A 20,241-nucleotide genomic window follows, 5' to 3' on the forward strand; every position below is an offset into this window, starting at 1 on the left:
AGATATTGTTACCTTGCTGTCTCCTATTTGTTGTTCCCTACAAAAAGTGGATGTGAACCTAGGGTAAAGTTTCATATCTTACCTTAGAGAATGAAACCAAAACATTAAAATAAACATCTTATATTTCAATATTTGATGGTACAATTACCATTGGCAATTATTCCACTTTATTCATTCAACCCATACTCTCTGAGTAGCTACTTATTTCCTGGAATTAAGTGCTCAGGAGAAATTGTTCAGAAAGTACCTGACATAATCCCTGATCCTACAGAGTTCATAGTGATGAAAAAGAAAAGAAAATATCAATACTAAATAGACTAGGTGGGTTATGAAAACTTAAACTGTAGGAGTAGGCTGAGGAAGTAAAGTTCGAGCAGAAATAGGACTACATTTAGGAGAGGAACATTCCAGGCAGAGAGAAGAGCAAACATCTCAGGTTGGAGAATTGTATGAATGAGCTTTAGAAGTTCAGAGACCAAAGGAGAAGGAGATATCACAAGAGATTTGAGATTCAGGTAAGGGATAGATTGTATAGAGCCTATGGACCAAACTCAGAAATTCTTTTTTTTTTTTTAAGACAGATTTTCACTCTTATCACCCAGGCTGGAGTGCAATTGGCTCACTGAAACCTCCACCTCCCAGGTTCTAGCGATTCTCCTGTCTCAGCCTCCCGAAGAGCTGGGATTACAGGTGCCTAACACCATGCCCAGCTAATTTTTGTGTTTTAGTAGAGATGGGGTTTCACTATGTTGGCCAGGCTTGTCTCAAACTCCTCACATACAAGAAGATCCAAGCATGCAGTTAGCTTTGCGGGTATGAAATACAAAAGAGTGTTTTACTAAGGCTGCTGACAGGACCCTGTGGATCATCTGCATAGGTGGGATTGAAGACATGGGCAATGAGTCAATTGGCAAAGACAGGAATACAGAGGAAAACAGGGAGAGTCTAGGATTAAGTATTGAAAATTGCAACATTAAATGGACAGGAAGGGGAAAATGAACAAGCAAGGGAGATACCAAAAGAACCTCCAGAGATATACACAAAAAACAGGGTTGTGTAAGGTTATGGAAAATTGGAGACGATAATGCTTGAGGAAGGAGGGATAGCAAACATAGCATATTATCCCAAGAGGTTCCTCACAGATTTTGGTGAGAGCAGTGCTCAAGAGATAATGGGAACAGAAGCCCTACAGCCCTACAGGGTGAGTTGAAGAGGAAGTAGAAGCCAAAAAATATGGAGACAGAGTATACACAACCCTTCAAAAACTATCACTGGGAAAAGGCAGTGGCAGTGGTGAAAGATAGGGAGAAAGGAAGGTACCAGCCAGGGACAAGCAGAATCCAGTGAAGACTTCCTTTCCTTCAATTGTAAAGATATGAACATGATTAAAAACCCAAAGGATGGAATCCATCAAAAGGTAGAGGTTAAAAATAGCACAGAAAAGGCTGGAAGTAAAAGCTTCAGAAAATAGGTGGTGAAATTTTCCTTATATTGTTACTGAGAGAGAGAGAGAGAGAGAGCTTCTTGTCCTCAACAAGACAAAGGAATTGAATATGGGTTAGGATTACGTCTACTGTCAAGGAAGATTAAAAAGTTGTGCCCTCTATTTCCTCTGTGAGATAGAAGGTGAAGGCAAAACACTGAAAATGTCTGCAGGGAAGAGGGTTGAAGGTTTGAGATGAGTAGAAAAGGCTGAAAATGGTCACTGCAGAGTGAGATAGTGAGTTAATGAAGAATGGCCATAGGTTTTACATATATTGATCCCTGATAAGATTTCACTAAAATCATACTTTTAAGATACATTAAATGCTTACTTTATAATTTTTCCACATTATCAAATTATTAACCAAAACAAGTGATATCTCTACATATAACCCCTACTCCCAAACTGCTTCTCTTACAGATATTCACACTAAGCAACTGCATCTAGAAATGTGTGAATTTCCTGTTGTGCCTTTTCTCTTTGTCTTTTGATGAGGAGGATGTTTTAGTTTTCCCTTGGGCACTTTAATTTTCTCTAGAATTACTGTGCCTTCTTTAAATTTTTTCCTCTAACTCCTTCTGCTAAGACAGGTAATAATACCAATCTATCAGTGGCATCCCCTCATATCTTCTGAGTACGGTCATCTTCACCCCTTCTCTCAGTTAGATTTCAGTATATCATTAGCTTTGTGATTTTAGCATAAAATTGATTTGGTGTGATTGATTTAAAGTATGATTGTCATTGCAATGTTGCTATACCTGCTATGCTACTGTAACTGCTGAGGTACAATATCCTTAGCAGTTAAGGCAGTGGATTTTCAAAATATGCGATTAATGTTTTCATAGCTTTTACACAGCATCTGAAATCACCATCACCAAATTTTTCATAATGAGATATTTGTAACTGCTTTTAAGTGGCACATCTGTAGGCACTATGTGTGACACAGAGTCGACTGTAAATGTTGCATTGCCTCTTTAATTTGAAGGGAAGTAAAGAAGGAAGGGAAGGAAGCATCAGCAGACACCATTTTCACTTAGCAAACACTATGTCTTCCTTTAGCTATAAATTACACTCAGGTTCTATTCTTGCCATTTATGCCAAGATAAAGTGAATCATCCAGTGCAGGGATGCTAATACTTTATAGTTAGCCAAAAAACCTAGTTATGAATAAAAGCTAAGTAGATGATAGCAATGTCTGGAATATTTAGAAAAAAACTTTTAGAAATTTGTTAGTCAAGGCATTTCATATAAATAAAATATGGGATAAAATTTTATAACTTAAGGGTGTCTAATGTCTTTTATTAAAGTTTTAGAGCAATTAAATGAAATGCTAGTAATAAATAGTAATCCTAGTATATGACTGAATGAAGGTATAATATCTAAAAGCATGACAATCTGCATTTCTAATGCAGGGTGTTTATCCTATAGCCTGTAATTTGTGTTCAGTGATATATATATATATATATATATAATCAGTGAACTGAATATATATATATATATGTATATATCAGTGAACTGAATATATATATATATATTCAGTGATATATATATATATATATACACACACACACATATATATATCACTTTCTATGTATGTTTCCTTATTTCTTTAAGTATATAGTTTTGTGTTATAAAACATATCTTGTAATGCAATATTATTCTTATTTGATTTTTTAAAACATATAAGAGTCAAGTACAAAGAAGTCTCTTAATAGAAACCTTTTGGGAGGGGGGGAATGTAATGGAAAAACTCTCTTCTTGTAAAAGCGTAAATGACCTTCTTTAGTGTATTTTCATTGTTTTTCAAGTGTAGCAAGAGTAATAAGTCTTGGCAGTCAGAACATGCCACTCACCTGAGGGCTGTCAATCATTCTCATTTTGAAAGACATAAAACTTATGAATTGTCAACACATCATTAAGGTGAGAAACCACTGCTCATCAAGAGAAAGAATTAAAACAAATGCTCAAATAAATAGAAAATCAGAATGCTTCCTAGTCATTTTATTCTAAGAGGTTAATACACATAATGTACAGTTCATATGCTATAAAAATTGTAACATGTGAGATATGGGAAACAAATTGAATGGCTATTACTTTTCTAGTGGAATACAGCCTAGAGATCAATGGCTTGAATTTTTCTTTTTATTCCATATAAAGTAAATTATTTGTCACTGAGCACCCCCCATAAATACAACTATCTACTACTGAAACTGCTGACAGCCTTGTAGACTATTTCAGCAGTGGAAGCCAGGACTAAACACAATGAACTGCATTAGAGTTGGTCCCTGGAGGACAGAATTGAGCTTCATTGGCAAGGGCACCGTAAGAGTTCCATTTGACTCCTCATTAAACCTCTCACAGGGATTCTAGCTTCATCTCTGTGTCTGCTCTTGCTTTTGTATAAAAGAGATAGATGTGAACCACATAGGCAGAGACACATTTCTACATATTTAGGAAAAGATCACTTTTCTTAGTAAAAACCAAGACTCCTACAGATTTTAAAAAGACCTGCCAGTTTCATAATCATTAACCATCTTTTTTTAATTTTCAAAGGAAGCAGAGAGCTTTATTTCAATTTGTGAGAATTTATGTTTTCAATGCTTATTTTATGGCATGTAAGACATTTTACTATTTTTTATTATTTTTCTGTGTTTATTTTTCTCCAGGAAAAGTAGCATTACAGGAAAACAGTTGGTGATAACTATCTCAGCCTTCTTTACTTAACAGTGTGGTTGTCATAATGAAATCTGGACAAATATGTAGAAGCAGTTGGTGAAACATAAATTACTATATGCACTGTATGTTGCCTCTGGCTGTTTCGTTGATTTGGAGTCTTGAAAAAAACCTAATAAGATTTATCATACTTTGGAAATATTGTATTGAGAAACCAGTCAATAGTTCAAAGAAACACAAAACATGTTCTATGAATTGAAAACCCGACACTGCTGATGACACAGCATTCACATTCTTTATGAGAGTCTCTTCTAGGACAATTCAAAGGACTGTTATGGTTTAAGCGCCATAAAAACAAATGAAAGTATTTTATCCAGCAATAGCAATGTAAAATACTTTTCTCTAGAGAGGGAATTTTCTGTGATTATAAAATAATCCTTTCAGTCTTCAGCCCATCTAACCACAATGACACTAATAAAATAACAACAGTGCCAATTACTAATGCTTTACTACTTAACTGTTTGCTGCTATTGTTCCTCCAAAGTGGTCCACATGTGCATATGCACAGACAGAAAGAGCTAAACAAATTGTGATATACGACTAACAGAAAAACAGAAAGACATAGCAAAATATGATTATTTAAAGCCTGCCTCATTGTGAAAGTTCTTGTTGCATTTACAAGATTAATGTATGATCAGAACTGCTTTCAAATGCTCCACACACATCAGGCAAGACCATATGCATGTATATACATAAACATACACACACATGAATATCATCATACAGTCCCATAATTCACAGACACATTTAAAACTAAACGCTTCGCCAAAGAGTAATTGTTGGCATCCTGTGAGTGTGATTGTTGCCCTTGGCCTACACATATCTTAGGTTCTAGAGGTTAGATCACTTTATAGCCACTTCTGAGGATGAGTGGAAATAAAATGCTACTTCAGGAGCATCAAAATAAAAAGAAAACATAATAAACCAAAGTTCCTATAAGTGCAATCCCAAGGATTAAATGATCAGATAGCCCGTAAGTCTGACCCAGAGGGAGAGAGGAGCAGCTAACATTTTCTCAAAAGAAAGAAAAAGTCCAAACCAATGAAGAGTGGACCTGAGGGCGCTGAAGAGAGCATGTGATAGGAAGAAGGGGAAAACAAAAGAAGCTTCCAAACAAAGACACCATGGATAATATTCTCACATAAATTCAGACCGTCATTCTATATTTTCATCCATACGACATTAATACATATATATGTGTGTATGTGTGTGTATATATATATTTTTTCACACTTACGTAAATATACTGAATCTGAAACTTCCTTAAGACACACACATACAACCATCAAATGATTAGTGTTTGGCCACTGCTCATCCAGAAAAAGCTGAGTAAACACAGGCCTGGATCCTTTTTCGGGCCACCACTCCCTAGCTGTGTGACCAAGACAAAGTCTGTGGCTGAACAACTACGTTCTTGACCAGGGTGGCCTTTCCTGTCTCCTGGTGCCCAAGCATGCCTCCGGGATAAATAAGTTCCAATACTGACAGGGCACGGTAGGGTAATTTACAGGACATTAAGAAGTGATTTCTGCCTGAACTATGCATACCAGGGCTGATTTTGACAGACTTATTTTTCAAAAAATACACATAACAAAAAAGGAGACAGGTAGTAGATCAGGGACTCACAGCTTGAGAGTCGTTGCTTGTGATTCTAAAAAGTCTCAGGAAAATTATTCACAGATAATTGTTAAAAAAAAAAAACAAATAACTGCTTGTACATATCACTGACACTTGGACAACACAGGGATCCATGCCTTTGAAAATCCACATGTAACTTTGCACTCACCAAAAACTTAGCTACTAATAACCTACTCTTAACTGGAAGCCTTACTGATAGCATAATATACAGTTGATTAACACACATTTTGTGTTGTATGTATGGTATACTGTATTCTTACAATAAAGTATGCTGAAGAATAGAAAATGTTATTAAGAAAACCATAAGGAGGAGAAAATACATTTTCGCATTCATTGAGTAGGAATGAATTCTCATAAAAGTTTTTAACGTCATCCTTCTCAGGTTGAGCAGGCTGAGGAGGAGGAGGAGGGTTTGGTCTTGCTGTCTCAAGCCTGACAGAGGGGGAAGAAAATCTGCATATAATTGGACCCAAGAGTTCAAAAACGTGTTGTTCAAGGGTCTTACATGTAAAATATTGTGGTTTTCTTTCCCCTTCTATATTCAGCTTCAAGAGACCCGACAGATTTTGGTATCAAAAGAGAATCTGAAATGTACAAGAACGGCTGATTTCAAATGGAAAACGTACATAATTGTGCTATTTGTTCCTGGGTGAGTGTGGGACGGAGAGGATGTAAACGGGATGGAGAGAAAGGAAGCAGTGGGAAAGGAGAGAAAATACCCTTCCTAACACACACACACACACACTCACACACACTCACACTACACACTGTTTCTACAGTCACCACCACCCAGGTGTTACTGATCCTTTATACCTGCAATTGAGTACAGATGTAGGAAGATCGAGAGGGAACTGGGATCTGGCGCCTGGATTGCTCAAGAGGGGTCAGGGAAACCCCACAGAACTCCGGAGACTCAGAGACTGTGGGAAGGGTTGAGGCGGAGTCTGCAGTGGGGGGCTATCCAGCAGTAGCAGGCAGCGGAAGGGTTGGGAGGCTGCTGTCATTTTATGGGTAGGCAGTCAGAGTGAGAGTGTCCCTGCTGCCAGAGGACCACGGCGGGCTGGGCGCGGGGGCCCCCGCCTCTCGCTCACCACGCGTACCCCGCGCCTCCTCCGGCAGCCACGGTGGTGGCGGCGACAGAGCCTCGCCCACTCCAATCCCCACCCTCTACATCCTTAGTCATTAAAGAACAGCAGCGCCTGGCACGTTCTTGGAGGACTCCGGGCGCCGAGGAGGAAAGGGAGCAGGCGCAGGGGGACTGGAAAAGCAGCATGCGCCCGCCAGGAGCAACCTCGGCGCCCACGGTCTGAGGCTGCAGCCCCAGTTCGCCATTGTGAGCCGCCGCCGGGGGAGTCCGCTAGCGCAGCCGTGCCCCCGGGTCCCCGTCCGCGCAGCGATGGGGCACCTGCCCACGGGGACACACGGCGGCCTCCGCCTCCTGCCTCTGCTCTGGCTCTTTGTGCTGTTCAAGGTAGGGGAGCTCCCCCCACCCCTCCTTCCGGGCGGTCCTGGCGGCTGCCGCGCTCAGGCGCCCTCGCTCTGCCGTGAGGAGCGGCGCGCCCAGGGCGCGATGACCCGGCCGCGGGAAGCGCCCGCCGTGCAGCCTGGGCGCACGCTTTGTTGTCCTCGCGTGTGCGTGTTCCTGGTGGTCTTGAGCGGTGGGGGTGGAAGGATAAGGGAAGTTTGCACTCTGCAGCTTTCGCCCTTTGTGCTCTTTTACCGCCGCTGATATCCGCATCAAAGGTGGGCTTGTTGGATGGCGCTTTCTCAGGCAAAATGAGGTCACTCTCTTTTCTGGTTTCCACTGCTCCCCAACGCTGCTTAACCTTTCCGCCCTCCCTCGCACAGAATGTGTGGCTGCTTTGTCTTAATTTTCCTTACAGCTGGAATTATACACTGGGGAATGGAGCGAGACTGAGCTCCCTGGTCACAAATAGACTGCCAGGGCTGCGTTAGGGCAGAATTTTCCTTGAATAAGGAGTGTCAGGCAGAGCTTGGCAAGGATTCCTTTCCCCAACTCCTATCAACATCTTTAGGGTTCCTTTTAAAAAGTCTCTAGACTTTCTCCGCTATATTTACAGATGATACTACCCTAGATTTAATGGTGGAAAAATATGTAATAATTAACTTTTTCCTATCTTCTTTGGAATGTGCTACCCTGCGGTTTTACTTTGAGAAAAATGAAAAGGGGTTGCTTTTGAAAAATCAGTCTGACAACTATACTGTATATAAATTTTTTGAATAAATGTCAGCCAGATGTTTTCTTGGAAGGCGATGTGAAGTGAAGTGATTGTCTATCACTCATCTCTTTAGCGGATCTACTGTAGTTCTGTAGATTAGTCCTTTCCCCTCTCCGCAAAGCAAACTCCAGAATGTCGACAGGTGACTCGGAGCTATCCTTTCAGGACCACAGCGATACCTACCCTAGAAATTGATGCAAGGTTAATGGATCTAAAGGTTTTCTTATTATAGAGTCACTTCTTGCTTATATGCACCATTAATTATGAATGCCTGAAAAGAATATAGTGGAACAGGACCAATGGATAAAGAACAGCATTAATTTTAAATACTCCCTGCTTTCATTTGTCTTAACACAAAATAGAAAAAGATTTTTCAGGGAGAAACAGCAGCAGAATGCCTAAGTAAGACCTTAAATTATATTAATATGCTTTTACGTTTTTTTTAAGTGATCAATAATCATTTTATTTTAAAATATGGTAAATAATAAGCTCAGTTATATGTTTTTACTGTAGGAGGTTGTTCTTTTGTACACATCACAAATGTATTAGACTTATTAAGTTGTCTATTAGTCATTGTCTAACTATTTATCAAACTGTCATGACTATTTTACCTATGCGATAATTGTCATGAACTCAAAATGAGAAATCAAGTCACTATACATTTTACTAACAGCTAAGAGTTATGTACATGACATCTGATCCAAACCTAACCTTCAGCACAACTGCAGGTTTTTGCTTGAGTTCTTCATGAGAAAATTCCAGAAATGAGAGAATGATTTGGTTGGGAGTAGGGGTAAGGTTTTGCAATTAAATGAAATAAATGTGGCCACAGTTTGACATAGAACTCAATATTGGAATGAGAAAATGCAGTTAGTGATGGCATAATGATAATGTTACTGATTGCCATAAAGATCCAACCTGCTTCACGTAATAGGTACCTTCCCGAACATTGCTGGTAAATGTAAATTATGGCAAACTGCATCACATAGTAAATACATTGGCAAAGTTTGCCATTTAAATAATAATTATTGTAATGGGACAAAATTTTATAAGAAAACTCATTGTCTTTTAGTTTATGTGAATGTAATATTTTTGTCATCTGAATATAAAATATATCAGAGGAAAGAAGACAAAACTGTATATATTAAATATCTTCTCTGTGCCAGTTTTTCAGGTATTTTACTTTACATGTTATTTCATTTGCTCCTATTGTGTTGCAGTTGGCATGAGTTGTTCAAAGTGGTAAATTGGGCACATAAGGTAACGTCTTACATTTCGGGGATAGTATATTACATGGTACATTGGCCACATAGTATAATCTCTTTGTAATGTGGAGATATTTTTAAATTCTAGGTCCTGAATAAGTGCAGTAAAATATATCTACTCAAGCAGGTGGTGATAGGAGGATGGGAAAAGTTCCATTATTAAATACCAAACTGCTGACTGTAACTCAATAATAAAATCTAAAATGTTTCATGTATGCCGAGTCAGAAATAAAACATTCTCTCAACTTTCCCCTGCAAAAAAAAATTCCATAGTTTTCACCACAGTTAATACATTTTTCACTACTCCATATGAGTATCCTTCATATAAGAGTGAAAACCCTGAAAGACCATAAGACAGAGAAATTCAAGTATGAGGCTTTATTTATAGTTTTATATTTTCCACAACTCAAAAATAAGCAGCTGGATATCAATGGTGGAAAAGTATAAAAGTTTGAATGTGTATAAATGACTATAACCAGTTCCATTGAGGGAACCTAAATGTGACTGGCAAAAAAAGTCCCTGTGCCACATTCCTTATCCATGTAGTAGTGATGAGCACATAGAATAGGGCATCTCAGATTGTCTAAATCATCCACTGCACATTATGAAGCCAACAGCTGCATAATCTATCTTGCCTAAACACAATGTTGGTTATGAAAATTTTTATTTTTATATCAATATTGATGATTTATGTAAAATAGAAGCAAAAAATGGAACTCTGTTATTAAATGGAAAGCTACTAATTTCAAAGCCTTCTATGGATGAATGCAAGTGAGGTATTTATCTGGTGAGCCTGGCTGTTGTGCATCTTCCCGTAATTCCCAGTGAAAGAAATGTAACTTTCTACACTTGTCCTATCTTTACTGAAGCCCTCCTGGAAAATGTCTTCCTGTATCAGTTTACTCAGTATAAGTACTCTGACTACTAAGATGTAGATTGTGGAATATGACATCATAGGAATTTGAAGTTGGCCTTCCCTGAAATGTTGCTTTTTAGTAGTCAGCTGGAATATTTCCTTAAACTCACGGGCTTGACATCTGTCCTTTTTTAACCCCTTCTCTCTATTTCTTTCTATTTCTGCCTTTACCAGAGATATCGTCAAAGAATATTAAATTTAAAAAGGGTCTTAATATTGTATTTTCTGAAACAGGTTCATATTTAATTCTATAATATAGAATTATATTTTAGTGTTATGATATTGGCCATTCCACTCTTATCCAGGAGAAATATCTGCTTTCCATGGTCCATCTGCCTTTCTCCCCTTTCCTATGTCTGCCCCCACCCCATACACACACAAATAAGTTTCTTTTTTCGTGGTTGAGGTTTCATCCATATTTTGTACCGTGTTGGCAGGTGAACCATAATCCTTTCATTTTGCTAGAGCAGCTTAGACTCTTTCCATCACAATGAAGTTTGCTGCCCTTAACTCCTGTGTCATCTGAGTCCTTTAATAAATCATATTGCCATCCTGTTGGAGAAACCTTTTTACATGTGACATCCCCAGTAGGTTGGCAAAGGCTCCTTGGGCCATGCTTCTACAGATGATCGAGTAATAATCCTTCCCACTGTGAACATATGTTTGCTTTTGTTCTTTGTTATGTGAGAGACTATTGTTGTACAAAGGAATTGAAAATTCACATTACACCTCTGCCTCATTTTGACCCAAAAGAAAATGCACATTTATATGCGTAAGTGATTAAAAACAATATGAGTTGCACTTTAGTTTTAAATGTAACACTATTTCTACTATCTAAATATCCAAGTTAAAGGTCTTCAAACTTATAAGCAGATTTACTTCTGAACCTTATCAATATAATTCTAACTTGAGGCTTGAGGGTTTGTGAAAGAATATTTGATGTCAGATATAGTTGATGCACGTATATAAAACATCGTAGTTGGTAGCAGTGTGGCACAATAGAAGGCTTAACAACAATGACCAAAAATATCAAGTTCTCATTTTCTCCCGAATTTAATGCCTCTCCATACACAGTTTCAGTGATGTTGCATTTTCAGAAACACAGCCCAATGCAATGATGAGCTTTACTATAAAGTACTTAATGTTTTCATTTAATTACTCCAAATACATTGTAAATATTTTTGAAATAAAGGAATGTCTATTGTAATATATCTATCTTCCATGGTGTTAGTATGGGATGTTAGGAATTTAATAGAAGCTTAATAAATGGGATTTAAATTTTCTGCATTACATAAAAGCTTCTGACTGAGAATTATGAAATATTACAATATTAACTTGTGAACACATCTTTAAGGTAAATGCAAGAAAATTATCGTTATGTGAGTTAAACAATCACAACTACAATGCTACAATGCACTCATTACATTAAAATAGTAAAAATTTTACCAATCACTTATATTAGGATCTTATTAAAACCATAAATCAAAATATCAATGTGTTATTTTTCCCAAAAATGTAATACTCTCAATTGCTCATTTATTTGTTAATGTTGCCTCACCCCTGTTTAATGTTATTAATTAAAAAGTAGCAAATGACATACTAGAGGAAATTGATTTTTTTTTTTTTTTTTTTTTTTTACCCTCTATGGGTGATCTACAACTTCAGCCAGTACCCAGATATACAGGTAATATTTTTGCCTCCTCTTCCACATCACTACTCCCCTACGACCACAGCCAACCAGAACTGACCAAGATTTCTCTGTTCCTAGTCTAAATCCCCCTAATGTTTTGTCAGACATTACCCTTAAGAGATGAAGTCTCTTCTACACCCTGGTCTTGGTTATACCTATGGCGGTGTTTAATCCAAGGTCATATAACCCAATTTCTTACAGAACTTTTTGATAGTCATCTTAAGGACCCATTATATCAGCTATTTTTTCTTAAATAAGTATGTAAGACTTTTTTGTGTACTGGTGTCATTGATTTGAGGAACCCAAACAAGGTTAATATGGCCCAAGTAGAGTAAGCAAGAGTGTAAATGGATTGGGAGGAGTGTGAATGGGTTCCTTCTCTCCTGGTGCTATTGACTCCAGCAGGTCCCAGATGGTTCCTATAAGCCAATAAGAAGAATATGTGAAAAACTTCCTTGATTAAACACCTCTCCTGTAATCTTCTATCGTCGATTACTCCTAATGTTTCCCTTTTCCAAGCTTGTTCTAGGTCTTCAGAACACCAATCCTTAGACTTTTTTTTCCTCTGCACATTGTCCCTTTGAATTTATTTCTATGAGTAGGATCATGTCTTATCCTTGTGCCAGAAAAGCATTCTCAATTTTTTCAGCATCGGATTCTCCAATGAAAGATTTCTTTCCCTAGGCGTTCTTGTTACTTAAAGGCCAGCTCCTTTTTCTTCTGAATATTTTTAAACCACCAAAAAAACAGAAGATGTTTGAAACAAGGTTGTGGGGATTTCTTGATAAAAGTTTTTTTTTTTCTTTCCTTTTTTCAAGAAAGTGAGATGAAAGGGAGAAAAGTGATATATGCTTGGAAAAATATTTCAGAAACAGAGAATCAGAAATGGAAATAGGACTTTGAGCTTGAGAGCAGTACTGCAAATTATAAGTATGAATGGTAATTTCTGTAAGAAAATGAATATAGGGAAAATAAGAGAATGAAATGAAGAACATTGGATGAAAGCAAATTACTGCTATTCTATTTATATGCAAATAAATGTATTTTCTTATCAAATACTCTTTATTTGGTTTTTCACTCTTTATGAATAGGAATGTTGCACAGTTCATTTTTCTAACAAGACTATTCCTATGTTAATGAAAATTTAAACTAAATAAGCCTGTTTTTAAAAAGTATAATTGTTGTACATTTACTAGCAAATTAGAAGAATAGGAATGCAATTAATGTACAAGTAATGGTCCAAGATCAAAATTATATCTATTAATAGTAACCTATGTGACATTTAAATGATGAATGTTTTCTTTTTTGTGTGCTATTTCACTTTATTTTTTTCAGATAATTGAGACTTTTGTTTTATTTTCCTCTTTCTGCCCACTAGGTTTTTAATATCAGTGATTTATGTACGGGTGAGGAAGAGCATCATATGACTCTACCATGCCCTCAGTACTGTTTCTTCATTATTACCCTCTGTTGACCAAATTAAGTGCAGAGGAATTTCTGATCCTGGTTCTCTCTACCCTTAACCCATGTCAGAGACCAATTATGACCCTGCTATGTTGATCCGTATCTTGTGATTCCCTCTTGGTTCCACCCATAGGAATTTGTGATTGTCATGTACAAACCAGATGTCAGAGAATTCAACAGAATCTTCAGTGCTCTTTGTGTCTTTGGTCCTATCTGACGTCTGATTCCCACCTCTCTGTACTTATTTTCTAAATCAATATTCTATTTTGATTAACTATAGCATTCCTGCTTTTGGATGCTGGCATTAATTATAATTAATCTCTCCTTGTCTTTTAGTTTCCTTGAAAGAGCATCCTGTAAACATTTTTTGGCTGACCAATCTTTCCCCAAAGCCAAAATGGCAAGATTGAGAAGCTCATTTTCTTCTTCAATACTGTCTTTTGTATTCCAGAATGAATACTTACTGCCCAATTCCATTTAGTTAATCAAATATCCATTAAGCATCTGATATGTGCCAGGAATTTTACCAGATATTATAGGTACAGAAGTGGATAATACCAGTTGAATCTCGGCCAATGGCATAGTGGGAACAGGGACTCAGACCACGGTCATTAAAATATGGTGTTTTGTTTTAAGAAGGAAAATGTGGGCTGCTAGAAGAGAGACACTTAACTATTAAGTGGTTTGGGAAATGATTTCTTTTAAGATGATTCTTGAGCTGAGTCCTGAAGCACATATATTAGTTAGGGTCAAAAATATAGCACATTGGCAGAGAAAACTGGATGAGCAAAGGCCCAGTGTTGTGAAACGCATGGCAGAGTTTAGGAAAATGCAGATGTGCATCAAAGGCAATGAAGCGACGGGAGCCAGATCAGGGAGACTTCTATATGTTGAGCTAGAAAGTAGGATCTCTGTATTCTCTAGGCCTTATTGAAGGGTTTAATCAAAGCATTAGTGAGGTAAGAGCTGCATTTCAGATAGAGCTTTTTGCCTGCAAGAAAGGCTATCCCAAAGGTAGAGCAAGCCTCGAAGAATTAAACTGGTAGCAGGTTATTGTAATTATCCAATTAAGAGATGACAAACACTGACCTTAGGGTGACAGACAGTAAAAGAGAGACAATGTTGCAAACAGCTAAATTGGCAAGACTGATTAGACGTGGGAAATTGGGGAGAGCAGGATATAGGGTAATTTATTGGTAACCAACCCTCTTTCCTGGGAGAGCAGTGGTCTCAAGATAGCATGTGTGATGGATAGTCTATCATCGAGATCAGCTTGCCCCTCCACTGTGCCCCGTGCCAGAAAGCTTCCCTCTATGGACCATTTCTTCCTGTTCCCTTGCCCTTTAGCTCCTAGTGAGTTTGGCCAATAGAAAACACTAGCAGAAGATTACTGCTAGAAGGAGGAAGAAATCAAATCATTTATTCTCCCAGTTTCCACCCTGGCCAGCCCCCACTAGGCTGTGGTCTCGTTATCTCTTCCAGTTCTATAGTGAGCCCCTCTTATAAGGCTGATGTTCTGTCCAAATTCCTGAAACAGTTCTCTGTCCTTATCCCTTGAGGGCAATAACTTCTCTCTGCTTCTAGGCCCCAAATATTTTTTCTTCATGCTTAGCACATTACTTCTGCTCCAGACCTTGATCAATAGTCCATCACTTTGTTACATTCTCTTGGATTTCCTTTTTGAGCGTCCTGCTGGGACCCTGACTGATATAAGACATGATGGGTTAGTGGTAGACCTTTGAGTTTGAATAGGTTGAAAACAGAGAAACAAACAAAACAGGTACTTTATTATGAACCTGAAGGGTAGAGGAGATGAAAGGCCTGGAGATGTGAGTGGGACCTGGCAGAGAGAAAGGGAGAGAAGGGCAGTGGGCCAGAATGGGGTCTTGAAAGGCACCAATTTTTAATTTCAGGCAAATAAGGAATCTAAGAAGATGAAGGCACAGCCAGAGAGGTACAGGAGGAAAGCAAAATTAAGGAAGCCCAAGATCTAGGAAATTTCAAGTGGAGAACTTGTTGGCAAACATCAACCAATGCAGCAGAGAGGTCCTGTAAGCTAAGGTCTGGAAAGTATCTTTGAATTAAGAAATAGGTAAGCTATTGGACACTATGGAGACTGGGAAGTATAAATGCTTCTGGGAATTGAAGAATCAAAAGCATCCCCTTATTTGATGAGTGCATAGGTGCCAGGACAGACTAGAGATACCTGAGGTCAATATCAGTTCTTTAGCTGTGCTATTTACTGGCAGTAGGATGTTGGGAAAGTTACTTCACCTCTCTGGATTCCCTTTTGGTCATCTCTAGTACATATGTCTTAGAATTATCATCAGGGATAGATGGGAAAATGAAGTGAAGTCCTGGGAACAGTGCCTAGAATACAGTAACACTCAATTAATATTATGTACAACAATAAACTGAAGGGTGAAATAGTAAAAATAGGCAAAGTCAAAGAGGTAGGGCAGTAAAAAAGTGTACAAAGCAGCAATTCCCAAAATGTGCTCCATAGTGTATTAGAGAGGCTGGCAATATTCTTGAACTGAATGTTACTAAAAATGAATACCTTTGTGGTAACATGAATTTGGGAGATTATTAGTTTAAGTTTGTTTAAAGTAGTAGTAACTTATTTTTATGTGCCAAGATATCTTAGAACTTTTAATATACTAACATATATTGTGTCTTCCAAAGGAGAAATATAGTGTATATATTTTCAAAGTTGTTTGATTGTAGTATTTTTTTTTTTTTGAGATGGAGTCTTGCACTGTAACCCAGCTGAAATGCAGTGGCATAATCTCGGCTCGTTACAACCTCTGCCTCCCGGTTAAAGCAATTCTCCTGCCTCAGCCTCCCAATTAGCTGGGTTTACAGGCATGCAACACCATGTTTGGCTGATTTTTGTATTATCAGTAGAGTTGTGGTTTCACCATGTTGGCCAGGCTGGTCTTGAACTCCTGACCTCAGGAGAATAATGAATATGCTCTAAGAAACAATATTTATGCTCATATGCTAGATGCTTTATCTTTCTCTTTGTTTAAAAAATTATAACTGTACCCTTAAGGATAAAGAAAACGTAGCAGCAAGATCAACTTTAATTTAAATCTCAGAATCAGGATAATTTGTTTGGAAAGCAATCATCTCAACTTTATTATAAAACACTGATGTTCAGGAAAATGATTCTGGAGGAAAATATCCTCTTTATTTTATGGATTGTACTAACTCTGTTTTCAGTAATTGTATATATAAAATGTTTCTTTGAATTTTGAATGAAAAAATGAAACATACATTTTAATATTGTTTTCCAATGTGATGATCTTAATATATAGCTTAACAGACCAATCATGTTTGTTCAGTATATGCCATTGAATCATAAAGCCATATTTTTTCAAAGACCATATAGTTCAAAATTTAAGCTGATGTTTAGATCTTGTCTCTAATATCACTGCCAATTAGCCACAAATGGTGAAATTGCCAAGAGGTGTAAAATAACCGTTCCACCTTTAGACAACAGTTTCGTTGTTTTGTTGTTGCTGTGTTTTGGTTTGATTTGTTTTGGTCTTGAGATTAACTATTTCTGGTTGTAGCTTTCACGTGTTACTTCTATCTCTGTTTGAGTTTAGTAAAGCACTATATAGTAACTGCTCTTGCTCTAATGCATGTTATGAATTCACTGCTTTGCCAACAGACCTGATGGCTTATAAAGATAAAATATGAGAAGCTTGTCCTCTCACTGTTCTGTCCTCATCCTCCATCACACCAGTTTAAGCTATTTACACCAGCCCCAATTTTTCTGCCTATTGCCATTTTTTTCTTTTTTTATAGTCACAATAACAAATGGAGAGGAAGGCAGTTTTTATTCTTCCTGAGGGGTACCATGATGAACCATGGTAAGGAGTTGGGAATGCTAGTGTGAGAAAAATGCATGGCACATAGTAAGTATTCTATACATGCAGATTCTATGTTATTCCAATCTCTGCTCAAAAAACGTTTTTACTCAGTTCGTCTTTCTGAACAGCCAATCTCAAATCGTTCCTATCACTCTGATATTTTACCACTCTTACCTAAGCATCTTTTTCTCCAGAGAAAGCGTCACTCACTACATGACATCACATTCTGTTTTTACTGATAACTTGGCTCCTCTACTGGAATACTTATAGGTTTTCATGAGAGCAAGGACTTTGTCTATTATGTTCATTGTTGTATTCTCAGCTCCTGGTAGAGTCCCTGGCCCGTAGCAATGTCCAGTGAAGATTTGTGAATGAATGAATGAATAAGTGTTGAATAAATAAATGGAGTGAGGGAGGTCAAACAGAAGGTATGGGACAGACTCGAGACAGAGGAAGAGCAGGATGCAGATGTACAAGCACAGGCAGTGGAGAAGCTGCACAGTGAGATGAGCTGGAAGGGAGAGTCTATCAGGCAGGCACTGCTGAGTCGAGCTGGGGAGGCAGAGGCATCAGGGTAGAAGATGACCTGGAGAGGCCATTTTGCTCTTGTGGAGAGAACAGAGGTTTTATTAGCACAAGTAAAAATGAACTCCTTTAGACATCAAGATAATGCTCCTCATACTATTTTTTTCTCTTTATTTTACTCCGTCAGAGTAAGCCATTGAGGACAAATTATGGGTGCCCAAGTCATAAATAGGTTCGCTTGTGTGAAGAAGCAAAAAGATAGCTTTTCTGATCATTTATTCTCCATCTTATTCATTGACTGTGCCTGTAATTTACTTACTTATGAGAAAGGTTTTCTGAGTTTTTAAAATGTAAAACTTTGTTTTTATCTTAGCCCTACAGTTTGAAAATGCCAAATTGAAAATTAAATTGTAAATCTTTTTTTCTCTAGCCATGCATGTCAATATAACCAGATTGGCTCTTGACCTCAAAAAGCATTTCTTAAAACTCACTCAACCAATTGAAGCTCAGATGATAAATTATTGTGTTTTTTTTAACAAAACCTAAAAGTTTTGTGACTTCCTTTATTTTGAAAATTATATTTTTATTTTTTAAGTGCATATGGGCACCTCACGGAAATTTTTAAATGCCTTTTCTAAAATGTCTTTTCCTGGATAAGATTCCATTGGGTAACTTTGTACAGAAACAACTGGTATTTTTTATATTCAGTTGAAATACAAAGTGATAAATATTTATTATGCAACATAGACAATGAGTTAAACATGCTGATTAAATGAGTGCTACATACATTAAAGTGTTAGTATATACATACCAAAAACCTGGATTGTAAAGATTTTCAAGTGACTAACATACATAATATATGCTTAAGATAAATACTATAACTTAAATAATTCAGTATTTCTCTGGTAAGTTGAAAAGCATGGCATAATCTTGTAATGCACTGATCTGTATCCATAGTCTATTAACTGTACTGAAAAAGTACTGAAGTTTGAGTTAGCTGTAATTTTTATTCTACGGCTTTAATTTTGTTTATGTTTGTTGGCAAATCAATATATTCTCCAAAGCCAAAAATAGAAGGAAAATTGTGATCAAATTATTTACACTCTCACACATATGACTGAAAGGAGTTTTTGCCCCTGACTTCATAAATTTGTGATCAGGAGAATCACTTCTGGAGAGTATAAAAATAACATTAATAATTCTTTGCTTAATGAATGGTTTTTCTTAAAATTAATAATCTTTAATATCAAATCAACATTTCTGGAAACATTTGAGAACACATTTACACAAGTCTCTTTCTGACTCTAGAGTGGCTACACTAGAATTAAGTTAATCATCCTTTCTCTGAGATAAGCCAGGAATTTCCAATTTAAGTCAAGTTGGTGATCCATAAAATAGATATCCTAGTAAAATTACTATGGGCTTTCTATTTACTTGGATATTGTGCTGATAACTGAAGTGTAATTATAAAAATTGGTATTGCCAAATACCAAAAACTATAAGCATCACATTTATAATAATAAACACTGACACCATCACCATAAGAAATACCTTATTATTTGGAGGTACTTAAAATTCTTAGATTTTTATCTGGGAAAAAAATTGACTTCTAAAGTTTGTGAATGTTAAGTTGATTAATAAGGCAAATAGTAAAAGACCAAGGGAATGGTATATTGTCTGCACATATTATTAAACATTGAGTCATGTGGCCCTCCCTCAAAGGATTATAGAAAAAAAGGTTATTATGAAATACATTGGTGTTATAGCCTTATTTACATATAAACATAGTGATGACATGTGGCCAAGTTTACTCTGCATTGTCATGGGGGAATTTTCTCTGCAATTTTTCCTAACTAAATTATACTTTTTAATTAGTCTTTTAGAAATGACTATAGGCCTTGTTCAAAGTGGTTAGATACTTGAGACTTGTAATATGGAAAATCTGGTGTTGACAAAGCTTTACTAAAATAATCGCAAGGACTTAGAGCTAAATACTTTGGACTTCATTCTAAAAACTTAGTTTATGAGGTTTTGTTTTGTTTTTCAATTAGCAAAATTTGCTAAAACTGAGCCACCCTTATGATGTGTCCCAGGTTGCTTCCTTGGATTTACATTTTGTTGATTTGCAACAAATAAAATACAGTTGCATCTGTAAAGCCTTTTTTAAAAATCTCTATGCTACTACCTTGGTTTATTTCTACTGCTAGATTGATAGAACATCTTTCTTTTCTGAAGGATAATTGAGAAACTAATGAGACTCTTTCCACTGAAATTCTTGTTGCTACACCAAGGCCTTCAATCAGCTTCTTTACTCAATGGTTGCTTATGTTTCTGAAGTAAGGCATTTTTAATTTGAAATCTTTTAACCTGAATCAGGTGTGCATCATCATGCACAAGAATTTCGTT

The 20,241-nt window shown here is 37.0% G+C and overlaps 1 protein-coding gene across 2 annotated transcripts in view; it reads left to right on the forward strand.

Annotated features, from left to right (window-relative positions):
• The first annotated feature begins 6,796 nt into the window (after nt 1-6,796).
• PTPRO (protein tyrosine phosphatase receptor type O) overlaps nt 6,797-20,241 on the forward strand; it is a 280,097-nt gene continuing 266,652 nt past the window's right edge. For both annotated transcript variants that reach the window (XM_032253729.1, XM_032253730.1), the window contains exon 1: nt 6,797-7,325. In XM_032253729.1, coding sequence (XP_032109620.1) covers nt 7,251-7,325 — 75 coding nt within the window. In that variant the 5' untranslated portion in view covers nt 6,797-7,250. The remainder of the gene's footprint in view (nt 7,326-20,241) is intronic.

Source organism: Sapajus apella, unplaced genomic scaffold (genome assembly GCF_009761245.1).
Source record: "Sapajus apella isolate SASKATOON/1434 unplaced genomic scaffold, GSC_monkey_1.0 scaffold84, whole genome shotgun sequence".
Lineage (NCBI taxonomy): Eukaryota > Metazoa > Chordata > Mammalia > Primates > Cebidae > Sapajus > Sapajus apella.